This window comes from Anarrhichthys ocellatus, unplaced genomic scaffold (genome assembly GCF_004355925.1).
Source record: "Anarrhichthys ocellatus isolate YVR2014 unplaced genomic scaffold, GSC_Weel_1.0 scaffold74, whole genome shotgun sequence".
Taxonomy (NCBI): Eukaryota; Metazoa; Chordata; class Actinopteri; order Perciformes; family Anarhichadidae; genus Anarrhichthys; species Anarrhichthys ocellatus.
In genome coordinates, this window is record NW_022280104.1 from 1035058 (window position 1) to 1062580 (window position 27523).

The following is a 27523-nucleotide window of genomic DNA, read 5'->3' on the forward strand; positions in this document are numbered from 1 at the left end:
AACTGCAAGATGAAAAGCATGTAGCAATAAAAATTGTGTAAGTGCCATCGTATTGTGTAATTATTTAGAATTGGGTGCACAAGCCCCCGTTTCAACATATTAATATTGTGCACAAAAACTAACCATTTTTCTACAGCAAAACACAAAATGACGCCCAAGTCCACAAACAAAATTAAAATATGCTGCAATTAGCAGCAAGATCTGAATACAGTTCAACTGTGAAAACATACAGACACAGGCAAGATGTAGAGACGCCAGACTTTTATTCAAATCAAAATCAAATGTTCTTCAAAGACAATTTTGTTTTCAAGACGGAGCTGGGCATGAAAACAATGAATGAATTCTTAGAAAACAAATAAAGGTGCTGCGGACCTCCAGTCATCTGTCCAAGGTGTTTTTGCATCTCCGTTACCCTTCTCTACCCCCCCCCCCTCCCTCCCCTCCGCGCACTCTTTTCCTCCTTCATTTCTCCCCTCTAGTTGTGGCCTTGGAGCGCCTCCGCCATGAACAGCTTCCCGAGGTTCTGCGAGGTGAATTCCTTCACGTTCTGGCAGTAGTTGTTAATTTGCCCTGTTGGATGGTAGCCGCATGCATCCATGCGCCCCCACACAAATATACATACATACATTTGTACACAGACAGGTGGAGGAGGGGAGAGAGAGGGGGGGGGGGGGGGGTGAGAGCAGCACAGCAAAACATCAAATTAGTGGGGAACAGAGTAAACGGAAGGATCAGAATGTTGTCAGGCGGCGGGGGAGAGCTGAACAGCGTGAAACAGCAGGGAAAGGGGCGGTCGAGTTGGAGATTGAGTCAATAAACTTTAAATTAATGTAATTTCAAGATAATGGCAGAGATAATTACAAAACAGAACCTGAGCTCCTGTGAGGGGAGCAGAGGCGGCTGATGGAGTTTGGAGAGAGGGAGGTCTATGAGACGACGAGAGTTGGCCGTGCGTATAGGTTGTGCGTATAGGTTGTGCGTTTGTATCGCGCACGTACGTGTGTGTGTGTGTGTGTGCGTGCGTACCTGCAATAAGCAGCGTCTCCATGCGCGGTGGAGGCTGAGGGGGCTTGAACATTTTGCTGATGTCCTCCTCAGGCAGCGGGGGCTCGGCTCTGCTCTGCCGCTGGGCGTTCTCCTGCTGACGTCTCTGCAGGTACTGGAGGGCGGGACACAGAGACAAAGATAGGGGGCATTAGAAGAGGGGGGGGGAGAGAAGAAAGGAAAGAAAAACAAAACAGCACATTGAGAGAGAGAAATGTAAGATGGAATAGACGGAGAGATGAAAAAAATGGACAGAAACAGAGACGGGTGAGGCGAGCGAGGACAGGGTGAGAATATGAGGAGAAGAGAAAGGGTGAAACATTTACGTTGGGAGTAAAGAGAAAGTGAGAAAAAAAAGGTATTAATAAGAAAGTGAGGAACATCAGGTAGAGAAATATAGTAAGAGAGATGCATAGAGCACAAAGTGGCAGCAGATAGTGAGGAGAAAAAAGAAGAAGAAAGACAAGATAATGGAAACATTAACAGGAAGGAAGTGAGCTGTAAAGACGCATGGCGATGAAAGGAGAGAGAGGGGAGACAGACGGAGAGTGAAGAGTTATAAGTGCTGACAGGGATGGAGTGATTTGTAGAGGGCTGACAGTCGGTAAATCAGCGAGGTGCCGGGTCTCTGGAGATCCTAAAAGCCTTGTTAATTTGGCAAGATGGAGGAGAGACTGACACAGGCCAGTGGAAGAGGAGGTTGCGGCAGATAAGGAAAAAACGAATGTGGGAGCAACTTTAGTACTTTAAGCCACGCGTCCCACAATGCACCTGTACGGGTGTCTAAAGATAAGCGATAAATAAAAGATACCACTATTTGTTCAAATTAAATGTTACTCATCCAGTGGGTTCTTTTTTTTGCCTGCCAACGTGTCTCAGCGTGACTGTGCATAATCAAAAAGCTAATATATGCAAATTTTAGAAGCAAGCAAACAAAACAGTTTTGCACTTCCACCTTCCACGAATAAATATAGACATACAATGCCTTAAACGTATTTACCTCTCTTCATTAGAAGTCAAAGTAAACAGAAAAATGTAAATGGATCTAAATTAATGCAAATAAAAAAAACTCTTTCAAGTCAGCATTAAGTAGAGGCACCTTTCGCTGTTATTTCCCCCAATTTTTCTTTACAGGTTGCTCAGGCTCTGTCGAGTTGCTCGGGCTCTGTCGAGTTGCTCGGGCTCTGTCGAGTTGCTCGGGCTCTGTCGAGTTGCTCGGGGACTGGGTTGCGTGGGGACTGAGTTGCGTGGGGACTGAGTTGCGTGGGGACAGAGCTGCGTGGGGACAGAGTTTTTAAGTCCCGCTGCAAAGTCTGAATTGGATTGAGGTCTGGACTCCTGTGTAGCTTTGGCTTTGTGTTTGAGGTCGTTGTCTTGGTGGAACATAATCCGCTCCCACGTCACAGTTCTTTTACAGACTGCAGCAAGATTTCTCCGTATTTATTTTACCCTCCACCTTCACAAGCCTTCCAGGTGCTGCTGCAGAGAACCATCCCCACCGCGCGCTGCTGGAAACACCACGACTCCTGCTGGGGATGGTGTGTTGTGTGGCAACGTGTGCCTTGTTTGGCTTTAGTACGACGGTTAAAAATATACATTTTGGTATCAGGACTAGAGGGCCACTTTGTTCCGAGGACTTTGTTGGGGACCAGCGCGAGACTGCACTTAGTCGACAGGGCTCGACATTACCTTTTTAAAAAGGGCCAGACGTGCAATCAGACATCAGTGGTCATTTCTAGTCAGCTTATATTTTGATGCAGTTAAAAGTCATTTTTAATAATGAAATGGTGACGCAAGAGAATGAAAGCTTTATTATAATAACCATACAGAATGCTTTGTAGTTTAGTTTTGATCACGTTCTTTACAGAAATAAATCCAGTAAGTCCCTGGTTGCTTTTTCATCACTTCTCTCCCTTTCAAATTTGGGTTTTCTGGATCTCGGTGGAGACTCTCACCACAGATCCACTGGCCATTTAGCATTGGAGTCTTGATTTGTGTCCCTCTCTTTAGTGACACCACATCAGCGTGTCCATCAATCTGTGTTGATTCTGCGCAGACGGCTGAACGCCCTCTGGCAGAGACTGGGAGAGCAGACGACACGCTATGTAGCATCAGAATGCATCGGTTTGCTGTCCTTACTTTTCTGGCATTTTCAAAACAGGTTGCCACTGACAAAAAGTCAATAACTATTTGCCAATTTCCCAAAGTGGATGCCAATGGCGAACTGGCAACACTTACTGTTGAATCAGAGTCTAATACAGAGCAGTATCAGCTCTGGTCATGAGGTACAGCATAATCGCCATGGGAGTAAATATATTCAGGAAATCAGTACGTCACTATGGAAAAAAAGTATTCTATTGAATGACATACATTATAGTTGGAAAAGTATTATTTTATGTCTGGGGCTGTATATTATTATCATGATGATTATCATTATACGGTTGCTTTTTTGCTTTATCTGGTCTGATAATCCTCGGGCCATCTTCGGATCAGGTCTCTTTTAAACACTTCATTTATGCATGTCCGCTTCAGGTAGCAATTCCACCGGTCTCCACGTCAGACCAGTGAACCTTCACACAGTTTGCTTGAAAAGCAATGAAGCGTGAACCTTTTTCTGGGTTGCCATAGCCGTCTGGGGGTCTTTGTGTCCATTTAGCGCCTACTATAACCAAATACACACTCAGCCATTAGTTATCCTGCCTTTCGCGTTTATATTTTAAGATTATACATCAAAATAATGATGTGGCCCAGAAAAAACGACGTGGCAAAAATATTGCAGTCATCCAATAGTAGCTGAATTGTATCATTAACCGTGAATCATGTCTCCTGGGTTCGTAGGATTAACACATTGCTCCATATCTAATCTTCTGCACAGTGTTGCCCGTTTCCATCGATGGGAAAAGATAAGAAGAAGAAAATTGATAAATGAATAAATCTCGAGGAGTGAGACATAAATTCCGTGGTACAAAGACTAACTTGGCCACAGATTGTGCCTGGGGAACCTGCTATTTACCAAATTTAGAGTGCTATAAATGAAAAATGGAGCCCTCTGAACACACCGACTTCTCTATGATGATTAATAAGGTTCCATTTGTCCGGGAAGCAGCTGGGTCAATAACCGAAGATTACATGGAGCAAGTACTGTAGATCTCTGAAAGGTGTAATAGAGGCTCACTTTCTTTGTCTCCGTGTGCGCTGTTTGTTCATTGTAGGGAATAAGGTGAAACATGGAAACGGTAGACACCATTAAAGTGTGTGTGTGTGTGGGGGGGGGGGTATAAGGCTTGCGGGCTGTGCTGATGAGAAGGTCGGTAGGAGAGGATGATGGATCATAATGGCTGGAGTGTGGGTGATTTTGGCCCCAGGTTGTGTGTCTACGTAGGTGTTGGTTATTTTCCGTGGCCCGAGTTGTGAAAGCCTCGTGTGCATGCGGCAGACTACTCGTGATCACAGATGCGTTTGTCGTGAATTCGGCTATTGAGTGCGAACTTAGCCGCGGTTGCCAGCAGAGGCCGCGGTGAGTCAGCCCGGATTATCACTTCAGACTCATTTCCACTTGCAGAGAGTGACGTTGGAATACTGTAGTTGTTTGAACGTAGGTGTACGTGCGTGTGTGCGCACCAAGATCAGTGAGTGAACCTTGCGCCTCAACGCTTCCATTTTCCTGAGTGATGTGTGTGACTCGTTGCCTTTGCATGTGTTGCCAAATGTTTATGATGCATCTGTCTGCGGTTACAGTTGCAGATGGTACGTGGCTGACTTCCTCTGTGTGTACGATTGTTCTGGTCTTTTCGGTGCTTCTGGTCACGTTTGTGTGTAGGTGGTGTGTGCGCGTGTGTGTGTGTGTGCGCGCGTGTTGAGAGTCCTTGTGCACAAAGTATGTGTGCGACTGTGTTTCACAAAGTGCTACTGCTGCTACGTTTAAATGAAGTTGGAGGCGTCTCGCTGGTACCGCAAAAGACTAAAAACAGAGGACTTTCACTTACTCATTAAAATAAACAGACCGTTTATTAATAACAGCTTTTAGTTCATATGGAACAGCTCTCCCTGGCTGGTATTTGAAGATCGGTGGCGTCTGAGCGTGACTCGAAGGTATTTAACCTCCTGAACCTAGTCTTCTTCACATAAGGATAACTAAATTACTGTATCACAGAAGTAGCCCTTGTAGTGATGAAAACGACCATTTCATTGAGAAGAAGAAATAAAGCAGCAGATGACGGAGAAACGTGTCTGAAATTTTAGTGATGCTGATATTCAGTGGGCGCTTGCCAGCACGTGCAGTGAGGTGAGGGATGAACACTATGACAGATATTTGAGGGTTAGCATTAGTCAAGCTCATCCCATTAGCGTCAGCTCAAAACAACAAGTACCTTTGAACCGGTGTCTGTGCTTCAAGCTACTAGTGCCGATGGTGGTGTTGATTTGCTTGTTGCTCACTCATTTATATTTTGAAGTTAACATAGCTTCTATTTATAATCAAAGCAGTCATTTTGTAGTCCATGTTTTTTTGACAGTATATATTAACTAAGCAAGCGAGTCTTGTGAGTCGTTTGGATCCAAAACAGACCGACGGAAAACCCACCGGAGCCAAAAACGCAAAGTAATACATGTCCAAAAATACGTGCCATTCAAATCACTATCATGAGCCTTATCGGATGGTTAAAAAAATGATAATAATGTGCATTTGATGATCTCAAGTTTGAGTTTTTTTTACACTGCTGATGTTTCGTAAAAGACGCTAAAGTTTGTAAGTATGTTTTTCTTTCGATGCTTCTTGCAAGCCTATTACACAGATGCAGACTCAAAAGCTGGGACAGCGATAGATCGGCTGCTCTTTGGACGGGACCAGAGGCGCCTGCTGAACTACAGAGATTTACAAAAAAGGTGCTTAGCGCCACCACTGGGGGAAGAGTTGAGAAAACTAACTTGCAAATGCAAGCGGCAACCGGTTGAAAGCCGAATAGCATGCCTGTGTATTAATGTGGGTATAGTTACAGATGTCAGTAGATGTTTATATATGTTTAACCGTTGCGGTTTACTGTAGTTACTTTGGGTGGTCCTCAGTAGGTGGTCCTCAGTAGGTGCATGTACATTAATGTGTTGGCCTGAAGTACCATATTTCTCTCTCTGTGTGTAAGAGAAAGAGAGTGTGTGTGTGTGTGTGTGTGTGCACGCGCGTGCGCTACCCAGAGCTTGCTGCTTGCCTGCTGTGATTATAGCTACAATTGGTTGTGTCCATAGCTGAGAGAAACATACCTGCTGTTTTTCCTGCTGACTTTGTGTCTGCAGGTGCATCTGTGTGTGAATACCCCCGTGTGTATGTGTGTGGGTGTGTGCCTTTTCCCCTTATACACATGCTGGTAAGCTGATGTTTCTGCTGCTGCTTGCTCATGGTGTCTGTAGGTGGTGTGTGCGCTTCAGTTCACGGAAGCCCGTGTGTGCGTGCTTCGACAGTTACCTGGTGCTTCTGCTGCTGTTGCTTGCTCAGGTTGCGGCTGTAGGTGTTGTACTTGACAATGTCTTGGCTCATGTCATCCACCCTGTCCATCAGAAGCTGAAGGCTCTTCTCCAGATGGTTGCTGGAAGAGAAACGTCAGAAAGTCAATCACACGGTGTTGTGCTGCCGTCAGCACTCGTGATCAACACTGACGTTCATTCAACCCTTAGCCGAAGTTATTATTTCTTAATTAAAACTTAATTTTACTTACTTTTTCAGACACATTATGCTGCATTTATACCACGCTGTTATTCAAAGCATTCACCCACGCACGCACACCGGCGGCAGCAAACTACCATCTGATCATCAACTCTTCCCTGATATTTGGCTGTATACAGTGCACTTGCTGGTGTGAACTTGTGCTCTGCATCCATCTCGATGCCGAGCTCAAATGCACACAGAACGCAGTGCAGCCCGAAGGCTATCCGATCAGCCGGATCATATGTTGTGCACCGTGATGCAAATCTTTAGCCAGGTGTAAATCTGTACAGTTCGACCACCTTCTCCTGTACAGCAAACAAGTTGGTGGTGTCCCAGCCGCTTCATCTTTTATCAAGCTTATCTGGCGAGAGCCACAAAGGGACCGTTCCAGTGGGACAGACAGATCCTTTGTCAAGAATCCTCTCTGGGGTTTTAGAGTGCTGACACCTGAGGACCCTTCCTCTTGTTCCTCGGCTTCACCTCTCTGCTCAGGTATCACAACCTTCATCCCCCCCACCCCCACCCCAACGCTGCCCTGCTGACAACTCTCAACACAACTCTACCGCAGCATTCCCCTTCTGTCCTCCCATGAGCCACGTTTTTAACACAATGTCTCAGGACTGCCTTAAGTTCAACCTTGACAAGGCTGCAGTGCTCTCAGCTACCCCCACCTTTTACTTTCCTCTGTGGAATTATATTGTTTTGTATGAATGTTCGGGTGCTACAAAATGCAGCATGTACTGTAGGAAAACAGATTCTGAATGTTTATTTAAATGACAATTGTACCCGCAAGGACTGCCAGCACTTTGTATGTTCTGGCTGTGTGTACACTTGAGCTGATGTAACTGTGTTGTGTTTTCTGTGAATATGTGGAGGACGATTGGAAAGTGTTTTGGGTGATTTTAGTTGCTGCAAGATTTTTCAATGACCAAATTTATAAATCAATATCCCACTCTCTCTCCCTCTCGGTTCCTCACACTCGTCCGTTGCAAAAATCATCTCGTCAAGACATAATTTGCCAACCTTCAATTTCTTAGACTGTGCAAAGTCTTGAACTTAAAATTAATTGCCACGAACCATCTGTGCCACGGAAAAACAAGCTCCAATGTACCCAGAATCAACCTGAGCAAAACATATGCCTTTTTCATTTGAGCCAACTTTGTTCTTCACTATTTAAAATGCGAGTCTCTTGCTGTTTGTGGGAGGCATAGCGAAACGCGTACCGCCATAGTTTTATAATTTTGTCACTATGCTGCTGCAGGCAGAACTCAACTGAAGGTCCTCATGTGTCATTCGAAACAATGTATGAACACCTTTACAAGGGCCTGAGGGGGTCCACAATATTAAAGTATGAATGACATTCATGACATTAATTTCACCGGCTACACATTGTGTTCTCGGTGCTATAAAGGTGATAAGAAATGAATTAAAAAGGGAATTGTTATGGAGTTATATAATTCTCAAACATAACCAACTGATGAAATCAAATTACAATCTTACAAAAGGTACCGTAGTTTTGCACCTTTTGCTATTAGTAACTATAAAAAACAGCAAGCATTGAACAACAGTGTACTAATGCATTCCAATGTTTAGTGTTATTATTTAGTATTAAATGCCAGGAAGTAGAAAGTTTGTGGACATTGCAGAACACCCATATGCATAAATTTAAGCACCCATACATATGCAAAACATATGCACACCCTAAAGACACTCATCACCATCATCTCAGCATCCGGCTGCCATCAACCGCCTTCAGCTGATGACACCTTAATTACATTTACATGCAAAGACACATACAGACGAAGTCCATCAAGCTGTCTCACACAGAGAGATACAACAATGCAACCACAAGCATGCAGATCATTCTATGAACACCGCTTCTGATGACTTACAGCGTTATCTTATCGTCACATGCATGACAACCTGTAACACCATATCATGGCTTGGCCCCTGTATGAGGTGTGTGTGTGTATGATCTTCAGACGCTCAGATCGTCTTCCCTTTAGTGTAGAGTGCTGAACCATTCGTGGTCCCATTGTATTTGGCTGTGAGGGCTGTTGTGTGATCAGTTTGTCAACCCTCCACTGCAGTGTCAGCTGTAAACATGAAAACCGATGGCCCAGGACCAAATCTCGCCCCAGCACTTCCCCGCCGAGTCCCTCTCACTGTGTCAAAATTGATTCTCCCTGACGAAAAGCCCATTTAAAGCTATTCCATCGAGGCAATATGGTAGCTAATTTGTGTGGTGTGCATTCGTAATATATGCAGAGGAAAACATTTAGTCGGAGCAGGATCCTTCAAAACATCTGTCGTTTATGCATGCGTCAAGTGTTTGAGCTGGACAGAAATGTGCGTGTGTGTGTGTGTGTGTGATTCAGTGTACTGGACTTTGTTTTATTTTGTTTACCAGTTTGTATTTCAGAATTTCGGAGAGTCTTTCTGCGTCCTTGACACATGCGTGGCGATTAGGGGTTGCTGCTACTCCTGCTACTTTCAATTGCATTGAGTTTGCTCTGTTCTTCACCGTTTCTTTTGAGCATGCTCAGTTGTTACTGTACGCTTATAAAAGCCTCAATATGCAAAGAAAACACACCACCACTCAGAATTGTGCACGAAATGATTGGCATTTGAAAAACACTCAAAAACAGTTACATGTCGATGGAAAAACTGCACGGCGGATAATGCATTCTACACTACACAGCGTCTAGTCATAGGCTCCGAAAGGGCTGAATTATTCAGACAGGTCAGCGAGCCCTCCGATCAATCCTGAATTAGAAATCAAAGTCTATGGAGGGACTGCCTATCATCACCGATTCCGTTTTAAGGTCAGGTTCAATGGCAGCCCATGCAGTGTGCTGCGCGTGTGCTCGAGCCTACATGCTCATAGTTGCACAGGACAACAGAGGACAAATTCTAAAGCTGTATTGATGTGCGAGCAAAAATGAGCTGACATTCAGTAAATTGAAAGTCCAGATGGGAGTTCTTTAACAAAGCTGCCAAGGAAGTGACTTCCATTTTTAGAAGGAGTGTTTTACTCTGATGGAGCCTTTTTAACTGATGGACTGAGGCACAATATGGATCTCCGGTTTGCTCCTGATGCAGAATAATCGGGTTTTAAAGAGGACATGAAAGAGCCTCGATCCAACAGTGTCCCAACATAAGGTTATAGTATGACCTCGCTGAAAATATAGGATAAAAAGTATGCATGACATTAATATTTATAGTGGGTTTGACACAAATTCATCATGCTTATTGCCCATTATCATTATTTCATTGCAACAAAGAAAGTATGAGCATAACAAATATACAGTATGTGCTCAAAGTCCATCTCAATGGATGAAGTTTGTCTGTCATGGACAATTTTTTCCACAGCGTATTTCCTTCAAGGCAACGTTTCTGTCTTTTGTGGCCAGATTCCAAATTGCCTCTTCACATTTCCCATTCCTCTTACAGCTGCAGCTCTAACAACACCTTACATTTATCGTCTTTTCTCCCTGCACTCAACAACACCCTTTCCCTTACTGAATACATAACATCAGGGCAGTACTGTAGAGCAGAAAGCTATGTTTACCTATGCTTCCATTGTGCAGGATTTCTGTGCGGAAGGTCAATTACACTAAGGAGACGGGAGGAGATGGACTGAGGAGTTGCTGGTTCACACCGAACAAAAAGCAAATATGGGGTGTAAAGGATGACTTATAGTGAACGTCCATCACTACACAGTGGGCAAACTTTAATACGGGTGAAGACAATGTTAAACGGCCCACATGCGAAAAGCTTAGCCTGACATGAATATAGGCTGCTTTGTAACATTTGCAAATACTGGAGGCATTTCAAGGCTGTTTTGGGGGGGGAGAAATGGCTACATAAATGAATTTACATTCATGCAATCCATCACCACGATCAACATCATCATCCGTGGTAAGAACAACCCTGTGTGCTGGAGTGAAACTGCATTCACTCAGCCTTAGACGCAGATGACATTGACAAATGGGTCTGCAGATTGGAAAATGAGACAAAAAGGAAAAACATTAAATAAAACCCATTATCGTTGTCCTTTTTGAAGGGGTGGAAATGAGGAGAAAAAGGGCGGGGCTGTCAGTGGAAGATGTAGAGAGATGGACGCCGCAATCCAATACAAGGACGGAGCTGCGCAGCAATCTGACAACTTCAGGAAACAATTTCATCTTGCCAGACATCCCATCGGATAGTCGTGCCGGGAAACCCATGGGGAGAGCCAGGCTGCTTCTGCCCCATTTCAGGTCATATCAAACGCTACGCTTCAACTTCAGAGTCGTCGTTGGGAAAAATTGGAACAATATGCAAGGAAAGTGAGGTATTCTCCCTCTGTCTGTTTGACAACTCTGACAAATGACTGTGCTGGTGCCGCACTGAAGTTGGCCGGGCACATGCATCCTACGGAGCTCTGTACATAGGACTGTTCATTTAATTCATGACGTATTTGTGTTACAGGACACAGATGAGAAGAATCACAACGGCTCCTGATGCGCTACACTGCAGTGGATAAGTAAGCGCAGAGTGCTCTGCGAGCTAACAGAGTGTAAATCAGCACTTTGAGTCATTATTGTGCTAATTTGTCACACCTGCCCTGGGAAGCTTCACAGCTGTTGCTCCAATTGCAGCGGTTTATCTCCATAAATGATTGCTGATGAATTCTCCCGAGACTGATGCTGAGAGCCTCCGAGATCTGAATGCAAGACTTTTAAGTGCCAGTCTGTGAGTTGATATGGTGGAGTGATATTCGGTCACATTGTGCTCATTAGTGATGGAAGACAAAGTTTGATGGCAGGTTCCTGTTTTTGGAGCCATTTCTGAATAAATATATATTTGACATTTAGATGTGGCATTTACTGTACCTAGTTTTGGACCGGATAATGCAATCAAACGTCTGATGCTAACCCAAGGGTGCACCAATAAGTTCCTGAAATAAGATAAGTGGTCAAGCAAGTTTAAGAACCCGAATGTGAATGTGGACTACAGTGTTGGCGTGATGTGTTACAGATGTGATCCAAACAAATACATGTTGGGGGGATTGTTTCATACCGCTAAGATGTGCAATACAAACTGAATTGTTCAGACTGTGGAAGTAAAACATTTCCATGACTGGCAAGTAACACATTTTGAGATGCCATGCTGCTGCATGCCTCACCCATCTGGTACTGTAGTCCAAGCAGGTTAACGTCGGCTTTAAAAAGGATTAGGCTGGCGTTATCTTTAATCTTTTCATTATCATCAACAAAGCCAATCAAGAGCCATTCCCACTAACGAGGAGCGTCTGTGAAGCCACATGCAGTTTACGTCTACGAGCCGTAGAAGCCAATTTTTCTCTAAAAACGATTAAAACCACACAGAGGAGCCGTAGCCCTGCACTGAGCGACGTATTCCTTCAGTACAGCAAACACCAGTGTAGTTTGTGTTGTTCAGCCAGTTTATGACATCGCAGGTCCACCAAATCTGACCCGTTCTTCATTAGCGTTGTCAGCTGTGTGAAAATGATCCGAATCCGACCCACGCATTGTACGTCTCTAATGAAAAGCTATGACGCTAATGACTAATGGTAAAGCAAACGTGTGAGTATTTGCTTCCCAGAGATCAGAAGTGCAGCTGAGGTCATCATTACGGGGTTGTTTCAGAATGAACTACACTGGCCGTGTTTATTGTAATGAAGGAATACGTCAACCCGATGCAATGATAATACGGCTCTTTTATGCATTTTTAATAGGTTTTGGAAGACAGTGGCACAGAATCATCAGCTTTGGCTACACAAACTATTCCTCTTTAGTAAGATAAATGCAGTGTGAGATTTGGTCTTTTCATGGGATGTTTGCGATAATAAAAAGATACAAAGTTAAACGAGCCGTCTTTAGAAGTGCGTGAAAACAGCAATGAAACCACGGTGGATAAGAATAAGCCAAACGCATCAATAGACTTTGTATTGCTTCCACCAATGTGGTACACTTTAGAACAGTGCAGGAGACGCAGACTAATGCCCAGGCGTGCCCTAATGTCAAATCAATTTTAATTTAGAAGTAGCTTTAACTCATGTCTGTGAAGGCATGCCGATTTAAAGAGGCAACATGCCATGGTTGTAAAGCTTGTAAGATGTTTCTAGGAAGACATTATTCTTAAATAGTTCTACGTATACCCAGTTCTACGGTAACCATGTGCAAATTAATTCGATTTAGGTGACACTTTGCATCGTGTTTGATGGTTTGGGGAGATGGAATTCCCATAAATAAGCTGTTGTCCTGAGGCCGATGAGACGCACTGAGGTCTGTTGATGAACCGTATTGATGACAGTATTTTCCCTAAACTGCTCATGGGCGTACAAAACACCTTGATGCAGGCAGTGTCATATCAACAGAAGATATTGAAATGCATTCATACGGCATGAAACATGAACGAGAAATTGGACTCTTAGGTCCCAAGATTGACAAGCTTCCAACCGTTATGATCTCAAACGAGTGCAATACAAGATTATTAATTAGCATGTTCTGTAAACAGGAGCGTCGAAACTCAGAAATAAACAAAACAAAGACAATTTGGGAATTATAATTGAGGGAGAAAATAAAATCACTCATGAGTATCTACAGCAGTTAAATCCGTGAGATCACCGACATGTTCCCCACCAAATTTACAGTGAGATCGACGGTCGTGCTGTTTTATGGAGGACAGATGTTGATAAACTCCACAAATGCCCCACAAGACCACGCAGAGACATCTTGTAAATGTTGGGTGTCCTGAGAAAAACATGTCGGAAATAGTTGATTTAGACGGCAAATGTACCTGCATTCACTCTTTTACAGCGTTTTTTTACAATCACGGTGTCTGGCCTCAGGCCTTCTTGGTAAATGGCTGCATGAGCTCACGTCTGACCTGCTTGAGAGGTTGAGCAGTTCATGCTTGTCGGCGACCGTGGACTTGTCCTCCAGATCCCACATCAGGGCGTTGATGAGGTGGGAGTTCTTGATGAGGATGGGCACCTCTTCGAACATATGCTCAAAGCCAATGCTAGCCTTCTTCAAGCTGCAGAGTGAAGGACAGGACGGGAGATGGAGAGGCGGGAGAAGAGACATCGAGTTACAATGTGTCACTCACAAAAGAACATTTCATCATCATCTACTTTAGAATACAGTTACACACAGTTAACACACGACAGACCCAAAAGAGTATTAATTAGTATGACCGTGTATTTTTTTGCATATAATTCTGGGAAATCTCATTAATATTTCAACCATATCACGCAGCCCAAAGTGGAATACATTTATTTTTTTTATTGTGCTGACACGTACCCATACTTTTATACTAAAAGCAGCAGCACATCATTTTCTGTCGAAGACAAAAAATACATTATAAAAGGGACAACTTGTCCTTTTATGCAAAAAGTACACACAGGACGCAACACACATCCGTGTTGGAAATTAGCCTGTAACAAACAAACCCGATGCTTAAAAAGACTATGCTCTTAGCTGATGCAAAGCCATTTTGAAGACATTGTAAATGAACAGAGGGTCGGTCGGGGTTAACAGTTGTTCAACCTCGAGCTCGAATGCAACCGTGCTTTTAACACCAGTTTTGCAGAGGGCAGAGATCTTCTGAGGTCAGCTGTTGTTCGCATTATGTGCGAACAACAGAGCATTGTACCGTTACCACTCGGCTTGTAACTTACAGTAACTTGGACCCGAGCCAATAAACAGTAATGTTATAAATGTTGCATTTCGATATCGGAAAAAGTTGTGACACGAGAGGATGTCCACATTGCACGCCGTGACAAATGTCAGACCCAGTTGCCTAAATGACTTTTTTATGGGCTCGACTGATAAGCGTGCAAAGCACCGGCTTTTAAACACCTCTTCTTGTTCCTCGGGAGAAAAAGCTGCATCTCTTTCTCTGACATGGGCCTGTTAACACGAAATGGAACTTCAAACTTTGCTTAATGTCTCACATAAATCCAATAGCATTGACTGACTGCCTTGGTTCAGCCTGTCACTTGTGCGCAGCGCATGAGCTACAAACTAATGTCTGTATGTGTCTGATGTTGGCTTGTTAGAGGCGTCCCACTCGCTATGGAATCAATACGCCCGCCGCATTAATTCCCCATGCGCACTGTCCCAGAACCAGAGACGGACGTGTGTATGTATGTATATATATATATATATATATATATACATATACACACATATACACATATACACACACACACACACACACACACACACACACACACACACACACACACACACACACACACACACACACATAATGCGATTATCATTGTGATGAATATAGGTGTGTGGAGCATCATCTGATTTTGATAAGGTCATTTTGAAAAAAATGAGCATCACCTCAGGCGACCTTTAATAGGAGACTCTGAGGCAGCGGACGTGGACAGTCTAGCGTCGGGCTCTTGAGTGGGAAGAACAAAAAAATGAATATGGATAGCAGCAGTCCACAAGTAAAATCTATAATGATATTCCATAAATACTGTTTGTTTTACATATCGGCACAGTTATCCATCTGCAGCGCTTTAACAATATTTCCTGAAAATTATGACCTTTTCAAAATGCCTGCAGAGCGATATAAAAAGTTGTCCACGAGGAAAAAGAAGAGACGGCACATTCCGGGCAGGACAAAATGCTCAACCCTACTGGACTTGGGCGCACTTAATGCCACGCTCTTTCTAAGTTGGGCCCCACTGGACAAAGCCAAAGGTCGCCTCCACGGGCCCACTAATTTTGATGCTTCATATTGTGTGCTGAAGTGGAGGCTATTGACCACTGCCTCCATAGCCCAGCGGACTTGGAGGGCAGTTCAAAGGGATCGGGCTATTCAGCACTCATCCATCCCTGCCTTTCATTTCAGAGAGGTGCACAATATATGCAAGCTTATATGACATCAAATACATCAACATGAAAGAGAGCGCTTTTGACACATAATGTCGTGCGGGGGGGGGGGGAGAATTAAACGCTTTTGAAGTTTTGAATCTTTGGAGGGGGAAAAAATATTGATATTCAGATTTCCAGTCTTTTCTGGAAGATAATAGCATCGAGGAAAGATTTTCGTTATGTGGAGATATTGTCCTTTCCTTTCCTGCCCTGCGCTGCCCTCATCTCGATCATGAGCTTAGTGGGAACACCGATAGCTACAGATTGGAGCCGTAATAAATCATAAGAACTAATGAAAAGCTGAAGGATGAGAAGGATGAGAAGGATCCCGAGTCGGAGTCAAACACACTGGGTCAATAACGGAGTTGCTGGCAATAGAGACACGCAGGTGGAGAAGTACAGAGGAAATGTGAAAGGAAAGGAAATTAAATGATGCGGTTAAATTGTCTCTTCTTACTGCAAATACGCTTTTAGTGAATTTAAAAGTGCATATCGGGAGGTCCTGAATGGACAGCAATTTGATACCTCTGGGACTCCTTCATGGAGCCGTTTACTTGCATTTGTCAGTGTAGAGACACGCGAGTCTCTTCATGCGCTCGTTTATGCATGTGTGAGTTTGGGCACTTGGACTACCCACAACTGCCTGGAAAATAGTCCCCTCATTACATTCACTTTTAGCTGCAATTTAAAAGCAATTACCCTAAGCCTTGCGGTCAGAAAAGGCGTAAACATGGTACATTTGTTTGACAGGCAAGGGCGAACTGATAAATCATCATCATCAGCATCAATCTGCAACTACTACTAAACGCCTCCCCTGTGGATGCACAAGCCTATATTTGCTTCCACTGAATAAGCAGAGTCGAACGAGTGAACGGCCAAACCAGCAGCGGCTATGTTAGCCAATGAGCCTATGACGAAAACAAGATTTATTTCTGTGTGCTATGAGCTACTTACGCCTCAGGTGTGAAATCCTTCTCTTTGCAGATCTCCATGAGTTTGGGGGTAAGCCTGTAGGCCTTGAGGGACAGGGAGCCTTGTGCCGTCTTTATAGGGTCTAGAATGACAAGAGAGAGTTATAACAGTTGAAAAAAAATATGTAAAATGGCACTTTAAAAAAAAGGACTACTTCACCTCCAACATGACCATCTGTACATAAATTACTCGCCATGTGTTACCCTGACATTTTTGTTTTTCTCACATGTCTCCATGGTGAATGAAGACTGCCGAAAACGCGGAGAGGTCTTGATCAATTGAAGTAAATGGGGCGGCGTTTCACAGCAGCAAAACTACACCAAAACATCTGTTCACAAACTCTCACACAACTCAGTGCAGCACAATACAAGTCTCACTTATCCAGTTGTATGCTCAGTACTTCACAAACATGCATTGTTTGCCAAAACATGCAGGCATGCTACTTGTCTGTTGCAGGCGTGAGACTCAAGTGTTGAAGTGTTTTATCTAGAATGCATGCGTGTTTGGGAAGTCGTGAGCACACAAGATAAATGAGTCTTGGATTATTCTCGACAAGTTGTGTGAGAGTTTGTAAACTGAGGCTTTGATATAGTTTTGTTGTTAAACCTTGTCTCCATTTACTTCATTTTCGTATTCTCCATACAGCGTGGAGGCTTGCGAGAGCAAAAAAAGTTTTTTTTCAAGAACTTAAAAAAAAGTCACACAGGGTTAGTAATTGATATACAATTGATCAAGTATTCCTTCAAATCAGATTCTCTGACTTCAGCAAACAAACATCTAATCTGATTTCCTCTGGCTCTCAAGGTACCATAGACGACAATCTTATAGTCACCTGCTGACATACATTATTTATTCAATATTGTTTATACAGGTCTGGAGAGAGAGTTGCTTCAGTTACACACAATCACAACGATGATTGAACATAGTAAGAGAGTGTACGTACTAGAGGATTCCTGTATACCTTGATTATACCACGATATGGTTCAGTGATATGGTGCAATAAGACTCAATCATTTGCTTAGTATGTTGTTTAACCAACAATGGGATGAAGTTACAGACAGAGGTTTAACAGATTCCTATAAATTAAACTCAACTAGATCTGTAAAGGGAATCTATAGAATATGACAACAGCAACAGTTAAGTTTGCCTTCTATTCGTGGAATACAGTTGTGTGTTTGCATTCTGCACACCATCACAGGCCAAAGTTACAATGTTGTCTCTAATCCAGAATGTCTGTTGTCCTTTCTCAATATGTAAGCAGTGTCCAGCGGTTAAGAGTATTTATACAGCGCGACACTTTATTTTCACACATCTCAAAAGTGTCACGGTACTAATTACTACAAACATAGAAAGAAGTCTAACTGATCTGAAGACCAGAAGTGTCTTCAGTGAAGACCAGAAGTGTCTTCAGTGAAGACAAGTAAAGAGAAAAAGTCCTTAAAAAGGTGCTAGCTGGAGAGGAGCTACCATTAAAACCATCCAGTCCCTCCCCATTAGATCCCTCTCTTGATTGATTTCGTCACTCAACAGGAATTCTGTTCCTATCCATTTTAGGGATGGAAAACACTCGCGTCTGTACAGGCATACACATCCGAGCAGTAAGGAGGAGGAGTGGAGGAGCTGGTGGTCTGTCCATTGCAAAATGACATTTACACAGCGGGCTCGCTATTATATTATACCAATTCAACCATCTGAAGAGTCAAGCTAAAGGAACACTTAAAAAGACAGGAAAATGTGAAAGTATCTGGAGAGGCTGAGAGGAATGGCTCCGACGTCCAATTCTATTCCACGTTCATGCTACAGAGAGACAGAGAGAGAGAGAGCGAGAGAGAAAGTGGTGATAGCGGCTCAGACTGGCTGACAGCCACCAAACTACCAGAAATTGTTTGTGTGACTTATACCATTCCCAGGAGCCAACTGTGAAGAGCCATGTTCCAACAGCACAGCCCCTCCCAAACAAGATGCAGCCAATCTCAATCCATTCTGGCCAATCTCCATTGAGACGGGTTGGTGACAGCCAGTGGATTAAGACAATGTTCTCCTTGCTGACTAAATCAAAATGCAGCTCATAGGAGCCTCCTGAACTGGCCTGTCCACCTCTTCAACTGTTCACCTCATGCAAGAAAAACTGCTGTCATGGTGAACATGGCGAACCAATTGTTTCAACAACCCACTACAATACTACGCCGTCATTGGACGGAAGCCATTAACTCAGCAGCTAGGCACCTGATTGATTCATCAATCGGCATAAAATGACCGGCGAGCTAATGACCAAGAGAGGAAAAAAAGAAATCAATTTGCCTTCCCTTTGTCTTTAAAGAGAGATAATGTCAAGTCCTTTGAGGTGCTTTGATCCATTAAGAGCAGCGTTATTGACTGACATTAACAGGAGCACTCCTTTAGAAAGAGAAAGGACTGACTGCCTGTCTTACGGGCCAGCAGGACGAGATCAGAGGGGTTCATATGTCAGCTGGTTAAAATTAATCTTTGCCTGTCAGGGATTTGTACGATCAGAGAACATGACAACCCTGAAGTGATTGCGGAGAGAAAGAACAGGGCCGAGGGGAGTTCCTTTACACTCACCGGCACTGAAACATTGATGAAATTCAGAGCTGTTTTCATAATTGTTTTAAAAATGAAAATTTGGGTTGCTGCCTCATTCGTGACTACAAGTGAGCGGAGAAACACGAAGCTGTTTAAATGAACGACTGAGATTTCAGGTCAGTGAGCTTCTCAGACTTTTTGTGTCACTCTGGCCATACTTACTTTTCAGTTCATGAACCTGAAGGAGGTAAACGCAGCACGTTATGAAGTGTGCAACATCGCAAGAGCTACCACGTCTATACTCGATCGTGTAAAAGTCTAACGAAACGATTAAATACTTTTGTGATTTACTTAAATGTGCCCCAATCCATGTCCAATGTACCAATATACCGCCTCTCAAGTCAATGAGCACTTGGAGTGGTTATGTAGTGGTGAATCATCATGTATTTAGACCCCGAGGAGTTAAATGCACAGTGTTTAATAGTGACAGGTTTTATTTTGATGTCATGAAGGTTGTAATATTGCTGTAATTTGAAAGAAGGCTTACACCATCTGGGATGGCATTATGGGCCGCTCTTAAAGGTCTTTACTGTGGAGCAGGTGCAGGCACACGATGCCAACACGCGCCATGTTAGCGGTTAGCAGCTACCTTGTTAATCCGGTCTATGTTTCCCTGCCTTCTGTCGGTGGACCCCTGTAGACCTCTGGACTGAACTTTGTCCTACAACGGACAACTGCATACCCTACTAATGTTTATGCGTTTTATTTTTTAGGTAGTTCAAGCCTCGACTTCTGGCATTTTGACCGACGCCATCTTGAGTCATTTTCTCAAACTTCCATTCAACCCGACTTGTTTTTGTAACCAGAGTCACCGCCCCCTGACGCCCATGAGAAAGAACGTAAGTTTAAGGCACTTCTGCATTGGCTTCACTTGACAGAAGCGGAGGTTGCTGCCTGGGTGTAACATTACAAACAGAATTAGGCATTCCTTTTACTTCCAGGTATTTGCAATGTATTTGGCCAAAAAAAGACTGAGAACACATGATGTGCGACAGGCCGCACCTATGGATATTTTCGAGTAGTTATCTTGTGTCCTAACAATTGCAAATACAGTTTATCATTTATTCGAGTGGTGAGTGAAAATAAATCCAGTAGTTCTCCAGTCTACTTACCATAGATGAGTACAACTGACTCTTCGATGGCGTGCTGATAGCTGAACTGGGAGTCGAGCAGCGCTCGGCTGACAAAGGAACCATAGTAGGTGGACTGGTACCAGCCCACATGCAGATGGTCAATGTTGACGTGACGCAGAGAACGCATCATCTCCATCTGGTACTGGACTAGAGGCAGAGAGAGAAGTAGAAATAGAGAGAGAGGAATGGGACAGAGAGAAAACATTTAATTCAGAATGAACTTCATTAAAATCAGCTTGGGGATTTTTCTTGTGTGTGTGGGGGGGGGGGGGGGGGGAGTCTGAGTATCTGGTCTCCATCTGTAACTGGACATGGTGTACGAACAGAAGGCGGTGAGAAAACAAACAAGAAATGCAACGGAACAGAGAAAAACAAAGGCTTTGTCTTCCGTTATCAAGTGGTTGTGGTAGAGATTCCTAAAACAAACATCTACCGGGACCACCAGTCACCCTTTCATTCCTTATGTCAGAAAATATATCCTGGCAGAGGGATAGCGAGATAGATACACAGACAGGCTTCAGCTACTGGAGAGAAGGCTAGATGCATCACAAGGAGAGCCATTTCATTACACCAGACATATCCTGAGGACGGGCAGCCAGAAATACAAACAAGCTGCCGCGTCAGCTGTAAGAAACAACCAAAGCAAGAGAGCAAAACAGCATCTCCATGCAGGCTGGCTGGAGGAGGTTGATAAATCAGGTATTATCGGGCAGCTGTGGCCCCCTAGACCCCAGCCTGTAGAGCACATCCTTCTCCTGCTGGGGCTGTTAACAAGAACAAACTGGAGAAGCGGAGAGCAGACGAAAAAGACACGGAGCAAAAGACGATGGAGAGGTGGAGGATAGTGAAGAGAGAGGAAGAAGTGAAAGAGAGGGAGAAGAGAAAGGAATAAACAGAAGAGGAAGAAATGGGAACGATTGAGTGAAGAAAAATGCAATCTCCTCTTTAGGGTTCTTTCTAATTGCCTGAATTTGACCCCTGGTGGTGATGTTATGTAAAGCAAGGAGTGAGTTCAGTCAAAAACACGTGAACATTTAATTTCGTCACAGTACATGCGGCACTCACAAAGAGAGCTGTCACGCATGAGACATAGTCGGGTTTATTCGCTTTGACTTATCTAGTCATTAACCAACCTCCCACAAGCACACCCACACTTTTTTCCCCACTCGCTGTCATTTTATTCCACTGCCTCTGCTGTACTCCACGCTGAAAACAACGGTCTGCCCACAATTACACATTCATCCCCTGCAGGAGTGCATCATGAGGAGACGAAGGGCAGCGCTGAGGTGCCGACAATAAAACGCAGAACATCTGGATCGGAACACTGGATGGGGACAGACGGACAAAGAGGCCCTATTCACGGCCTGTCCATGCCGGGATGGAGTGGCTGCACCAATCCAGCCTTTTTTTATTTAGTGATTGACGTCAGAGATAAAAGCAGAGCAGAGCAGATTAACGGGATAAAATAGGGGGAGGAGATGGGAAGCAAGGAAAGGAATTCAGGAAGATTGGGTGTTATCAGGGGGAAGAGCAAGATTGCGGACCGTGTAGCAACTCTTGTGACAAACCACAGAGGGAAGGGTGTCAGCCGGTGTCTAACAGTGTGTGTGTGTGTGTGTGTGTGTGTGTGTACACGTGTTTGTTAGCTGTGATTTTCAAGCGTAGTAGCAAACACCACCAGAGGTATGTGTGTAGAGTATACTTCTTAGTGTCTTCTTTGTAATTGTGAGTCTACTGTGACAAATGAGAAGTAGGTGAGAATAAAAACATGGGAGCGGGTCAGAGGGAAGTTGGTATCCATACCCTACACATCAAAGAGGGGCGCTTCATTTCGTTCACCCCGTCACTGTCTTTTTTTTATGTCTTTAATTCGTTTAATTTAACAGTATTTACTTTGCATGGTGTTCACATTATTATCATACTCAATCCATCTATATTCAGCAGAATTTGTGGTCGTTGCAGTTAAAAGAACAAACTTTTATGTGGGTGTCCAATCAGCATTGAAATACAGTTCTCCTGCTCGCGGAGCCGTGTCGGCAGAGCCTCCATTTACCAGGATGCAATATGTGAGTGCTTGTAGCGGCCGGGGTCCTCACTGGTCATAACTGTCTGCACAGCCAAAGCACCCGCAGCCATTATGCGGGTGCTTTTCCTTTGCCGTGTACTTCAGCTCAAATAAATATGAACATCTGAGTTAGTCAAAACACCGTGAAATGTATCCTCGACCGTTAATGGGATGCAATTTTCACTATGGGAAAAGTAGCTTATTTGCAATTCAAACTAAGAGAACCGTTTTAGTTTTTTTCACTTTATGTACACAATGGACCTTACAACAGGTTTAGGAAGTTCTGTTGGTAAGCAGCGTCTACAGCATGCGCTCCCCCAGCTCCCCAGAGGCGGAGATCAGAAATCCAAGCTGAAAAACATCTGTAGTTCTTCCTCGCTTTGAACTACGTCACATCAGATGACGGCGCCGGATGGAGGAAGAAAAACAGATTTTGCAGCTGCGAACTCGTTAACTGACAGTTTCTTGGCAAGTGGTAGTATGCACAACTTGCAATCTTTTGATTTGCGTCTCTATAAACCTGCTTATCTGACTTCACAAAGACTTTGAAGATGGTTTCTGTATTATAAATGAGAAGCTGCGTTTTGGTTCACTCTGACTGGACTGTGAAAAGACAGAGTTTATGATGTCACTTCTCAAGTGCTGAAAATTTCAAAAAGCGCAGAGTAGGTTCCAAAGAAATTCAAAGAACATGAGACTACGCGAGTGTTTTCCCCGAGCTGCTGGGTCAACCGAGCCGCCGAAAGCTACCAAGTGCCCACACAAAGAGACAAGAGACTGTTGGCTGAAATGAGTGATTATTCTGCAGGGAAACCAAACGTGTCGCTCTCAGCAGATCATTTCCCAATTTGTTAGAGAACCAGCTGATTGAGCCAAATGGTTAGGCTGATAATTGAGGTTCAACTGTATTTGGATATCTGCGTTTAACTGCATTAACTCTACTGAAAAAAATGGCCGTAGGCATGCAGCAATTTAGAGGCTTTAAATTAATATTGTAAACCCATTAATCGTTACACTTTGATTTAATTTTAACTCTAAAATAGACATTTATAAAACCGATACTACTCGAAACCGATGCTGAGGAAAAATGAAAGCGCCAAATATGTATTGTAATGAATTATCCTTCTGTACTGTATGAAGACCACTAAAAGAGTTGGCTAAAACACTTCCATAGATTGTACACTTCTGTAACTTAATTTGCATGAAATCCTACAGCACACAAAATATATGAAAAAAAAAAACAGGAGATTGAATGTTTCTTTGAAGGAGACTGACTTGTACTCTTATTATCTGGATGACACTCAGCTTCCATACTCCAGCAGACAGGCAAACAAACTACTACGCGCTATACCCAGGTCAGGAGGAGATAGACGGGAGACACAGACCGACGTGCAGACCGACGGCTGAACCGAGATGTGTCTGAGTGAGACTACAAGCCGGAGGCAAGCCAGCCAGCTTATCCAGCGCAGATCTAATACAGAACACAGAGCCTTGTGAATGCCACGGGATCACTACCTTGTTTGTTTCAAAAAACAAAGAACAACCGCTGTGAAAGAAGATGGCAAAACAAACTGTGCGACCCCCGTGACGTGGGTGGGTATACACGTGTAGGCACGCTCCACAATACAAACCTCCGGAGAACTCTCAGGATATTTGGTTTCAAAAAAGGGTAGGTGTAAATAAAACAATTGTATTCATAGCAGTATAGTCTCTTGGCTGACTTATTGTTTTGTGCTTGAAAAAAAAGAAGCTGTAAATTGTAGAAGACATTAAAGAACGACTATGACCTCAAGAATCAGACATTCATACATGACAAGGAGAGAGAGAAGACAAACGCGTCGGCCTCTTTTGTATTCTTATGGCCAGAGAGTGTGATGGGACAGCTGTCCGTGTTCTGGTCAAGGTAATCTGAGCGATGGGACATGAATGAAGGTCTCTGCTATTTCAGCTCCCATTGAGGGGGAGGTGACCTAAAAGTGACGCTTCAAAGCCTCTGTCCAACTACAGAGGAATCCAGCTGCTGACAGGGTAGCTCACAGATGTGCAACTTAAAGAAAGCCGTGCACCGATGATCAGAGCGCACGTTCTGACAAATAAACGAGTCATATCAGCAGATATTTTAGCACAATGAAGGATGTTAATCTGCAATACAAGCAAATCAGCTTGATATCTGTGCGTTTCCTTCTCTCCCATTCTTTAACTACGTTAGCAGCCACTATGGGTGACAGCCCTGGGAGGAGGGTGCTCAAATTACAACAATACCTTAGACATCTGGATTCTGTCCATGTCCTGTCCAGGGTGAGACTCAACCATCCTAAAAAACGTAGGTCCCAGCATGACAAGCCCTCTCTATTTTCTGTTGGGGAAGAAAAAAGCAAAAACCCCATCTTGCTCCCAGTTGTCACATTACAAAGACAGCCGTTAACATTGTGTGGACATTAACGACAGCATAAGCCAGAGAATAGCCAATTTCACAGTATCATCAAGGCGCAGAGGTGGGAGCATGCGCCACCGTTTGCTATTCCTCATTCATTTCTGCTGCCCTGCCTCCGCTCCCATCTATCAATCTGGGTCCTGAGGCCAGACAGGGAATGGGTCTGCCCATTCCATTCGCGCTGCTTGATTGTGTGCGTGTCTGTCTCAGGGAGAGGACAGGGGCCGTAAGACTAAGACAAAATAAAAGTGTATTTAAAATAGGGCAAGAGAGAATAGTGAAGCAGGACGTGATTCTGAGTGAAGGTGCAAAATGTGGGAGAGCAGGTGTGTGTTTGTGAGCAGAGGGGTGAGTGTGTGTGCGTGCTCTTATGTGTCTGGAAAGCGCAACGGGAAAGAGAAAGTGTGAGATGCGTGAAGCCCGAGGATGCCACGTACTGCAAGCTGTACATCTAAAGTGAGCGTGTGCATCTCTGTATGGTAGAGTGGAGGTATTTATCAGCTGGGAGCAAAACTCCTCACCTTGGGCAATGAGGTCAAGAGTCATAATCAACACGGCACTACCAGTGTGTGCATATATGTGTGTGTGTGTGTGTGCGCGCAATGAACCAGACAGATAGTCCATACTCTAATACTCAATGACACAAGAGGTGAACTGCATCAGACCTCGCATGCTGCTGCAGGCCACAACATCTCAGCGCAGGCAGCAAGATGTGTGTGAGTGTGTACATGTCTCTGAATGTGAGGACGCACGTATCAGCGTGTCACAACCCATTCTAATCACCACCTTGACTGGCTGACTGGGCCTCGCCTGCTGCAGTTTGCACGCACACGCGCACACGCACACACACACACACACACACACACACACACACACACACACACACACGTCAAGTTGAGCAGATGAATAATATGAAATAAATAAAATAATGTCAGAGGTCGGAAATTGGTGAGCTAGATTACCTTTACCCTTCATTTCCCTCCTCTACTTCCTCCGTTTGGTGAATGGAAATTTTGAATTGCTTAAAATGAGGTTAGACGACCCAATCAGACCTCCATCCAAAAATAACCTGATTACATTTTCATGAGAATTCTCTCTTAGGTAATAAAAGGTAGAATGAGGAGCTTTAAATCCATCACGGATAAAAGGGACAATTTAAGAGAAATGGCGAGGAGAAATGTAGGTACATTTTTTTTTTCAAGGCTTGGTTTCAGAACAGAAACATACAGCGGTGATTGAAGTGCACTCTAAAGAGTAGTGGTTGTGGTCAGCATGGGAAAAGTCAAGAAGACGGCTTGGCTTTCCTCCCTCGCTTACCCTGCACATACAAAATACATTTTGACTTTGCGTTGACCCATCAACATCCTCTCAAAGTTGACACTGAAAAACACAAAAACGACGGCCATTTTTGGATGATTGATAAGACTGCTGGCCTTACAGGCTGCTCTAAATAACTAATTCCTCATATTTTGCCAGTGGTGCCAGCAAAGCATGCTCATCTTGGCACGTCATAAATACTTCAGAGCCCGAGAGGGAAAACAAATGTTTAGGTGCATTACAGTCTAAAGGCACCATAGTCTACCAGCGTTCTGCCGAGTGGAGAAGCGTGTAGTTCCACCTCACCCTCAGGACTCGGCACATCAGGCCATAAGTTAATGAGTCCACCTTCTTGACCCATTGCCGACAACCTCGACACAAACCCCAAGCTGCTTCGTAAGATATAAAGAGAGAGTGGTTCTTACAGTCTCTGTGTTTACACATTTATTTTGTTTCCTCAGTTTGCTTTAAAAGTCTCCGTGACAATCCTGTTAAGCATTCTACAAAGAAAACACACCTCACTTGACATTACCTCTTATACAACAAAACAACACACCACCTCTGGTATCTTCTAGTTTGGAGAACAAAGTAAATCTTGACGTTTGAAGGCCTTGAGACCAGCTGCCTGTTCTGCCTTGTAGTTCCACTGCTGCTTTGCTTTTTACTCAGCCTCCTTCGACCGCGCTACTCCTCGGGAGTCCCTAAACAGGAGCGGAGGACTCCCGATGATATTATTGCATTTTTTCCGCTCTACCGAGTTCATCACATCACTGGTGAACCGTAATGTTCTCAACCCTCTGAACACATACTGTTTCATTGATGCCCTGTGCATTTTTGGGGTCAATATAATACATTTTTGAGGGGAAAGCTCCATCCTTGTGGACTGAAATGTCATCAGGTTAGAGAGTGAAAACAATATCTCCACAATGAACAGAAAGGGGGGAAAGAGGAAATTAAGTTTTTTCTCAAGGACACTCAAGATCTGAACTCACCGAATGCACACAGCAGCGTCGGTACCCTGCACCCTTGAGGTGAACCGTTACAGAAAAAGCGCACAGCTGAGAGAAAAGTATAGAGATTATAGATTCTCAAACTCACCAACTCACACTAAACCCTAACCTGACCCACCAGATGGTCTGTTACACAGAACCATCTGAGCGGCAGTCACTGGAAGCTGTTTGGGGAAAGAAAAAAAAGAAAGCATGCACTTTCAAAAAATATTTGGCAGGTGACCGGATGAACCATCTGTCAACGAAACTATTGCCGAAGTGAGTCAGGAGAAGAGCGGAAACACAGTGAGAAAAAGCCTTCAGTGCCGATATTTGCTCTCTGTGTCGTTTCACACACACA

At 43.9% G+C, this 27523-nt stretch overlaps 1 protein-coding gene across 1 annotated transcript in view; it reads right to left on the reverse strand.

Annotated features, from left to right (window-relative positions):
* Positions 1 to 246: 246 nt before the first annotated feature.
* Positions 247 to 27523, reverse strand: part of LOC116397858 (eukaryotic translation initiation factor 3 subunit H) — a 47156-nt gene continuing 19879 nt past the window's right edge. The window contains exons 3-8 of the mRNA XM_031873728.1: positions 20337 to 20504; positions 16603 to 16702; positions 13640 to 13789; positions 6503 to 6623; positions 1027 to 1159; positions 247 to 570 (exon numbers count right to left, since the gene is read on the reverse strand). Coding sequence (XP_031729588.1) covers positions 476 to 570; positions 1027 to 1159; positions 6503 to 6623; positions 13640 to 13789; positions 16603 to 16702; positions 20337 to 20504 — 767 coding nt within the window. The 3' untranslated portion in view covers positions 247 to 475. The remainder of the gene's footprint in view (positions 571 to 1026; positions 1160 to 6502; positions 6624 to 13639; positions 13790 to 16602; positions 16703 to 20336; positions 20505 to 27523) is intronic.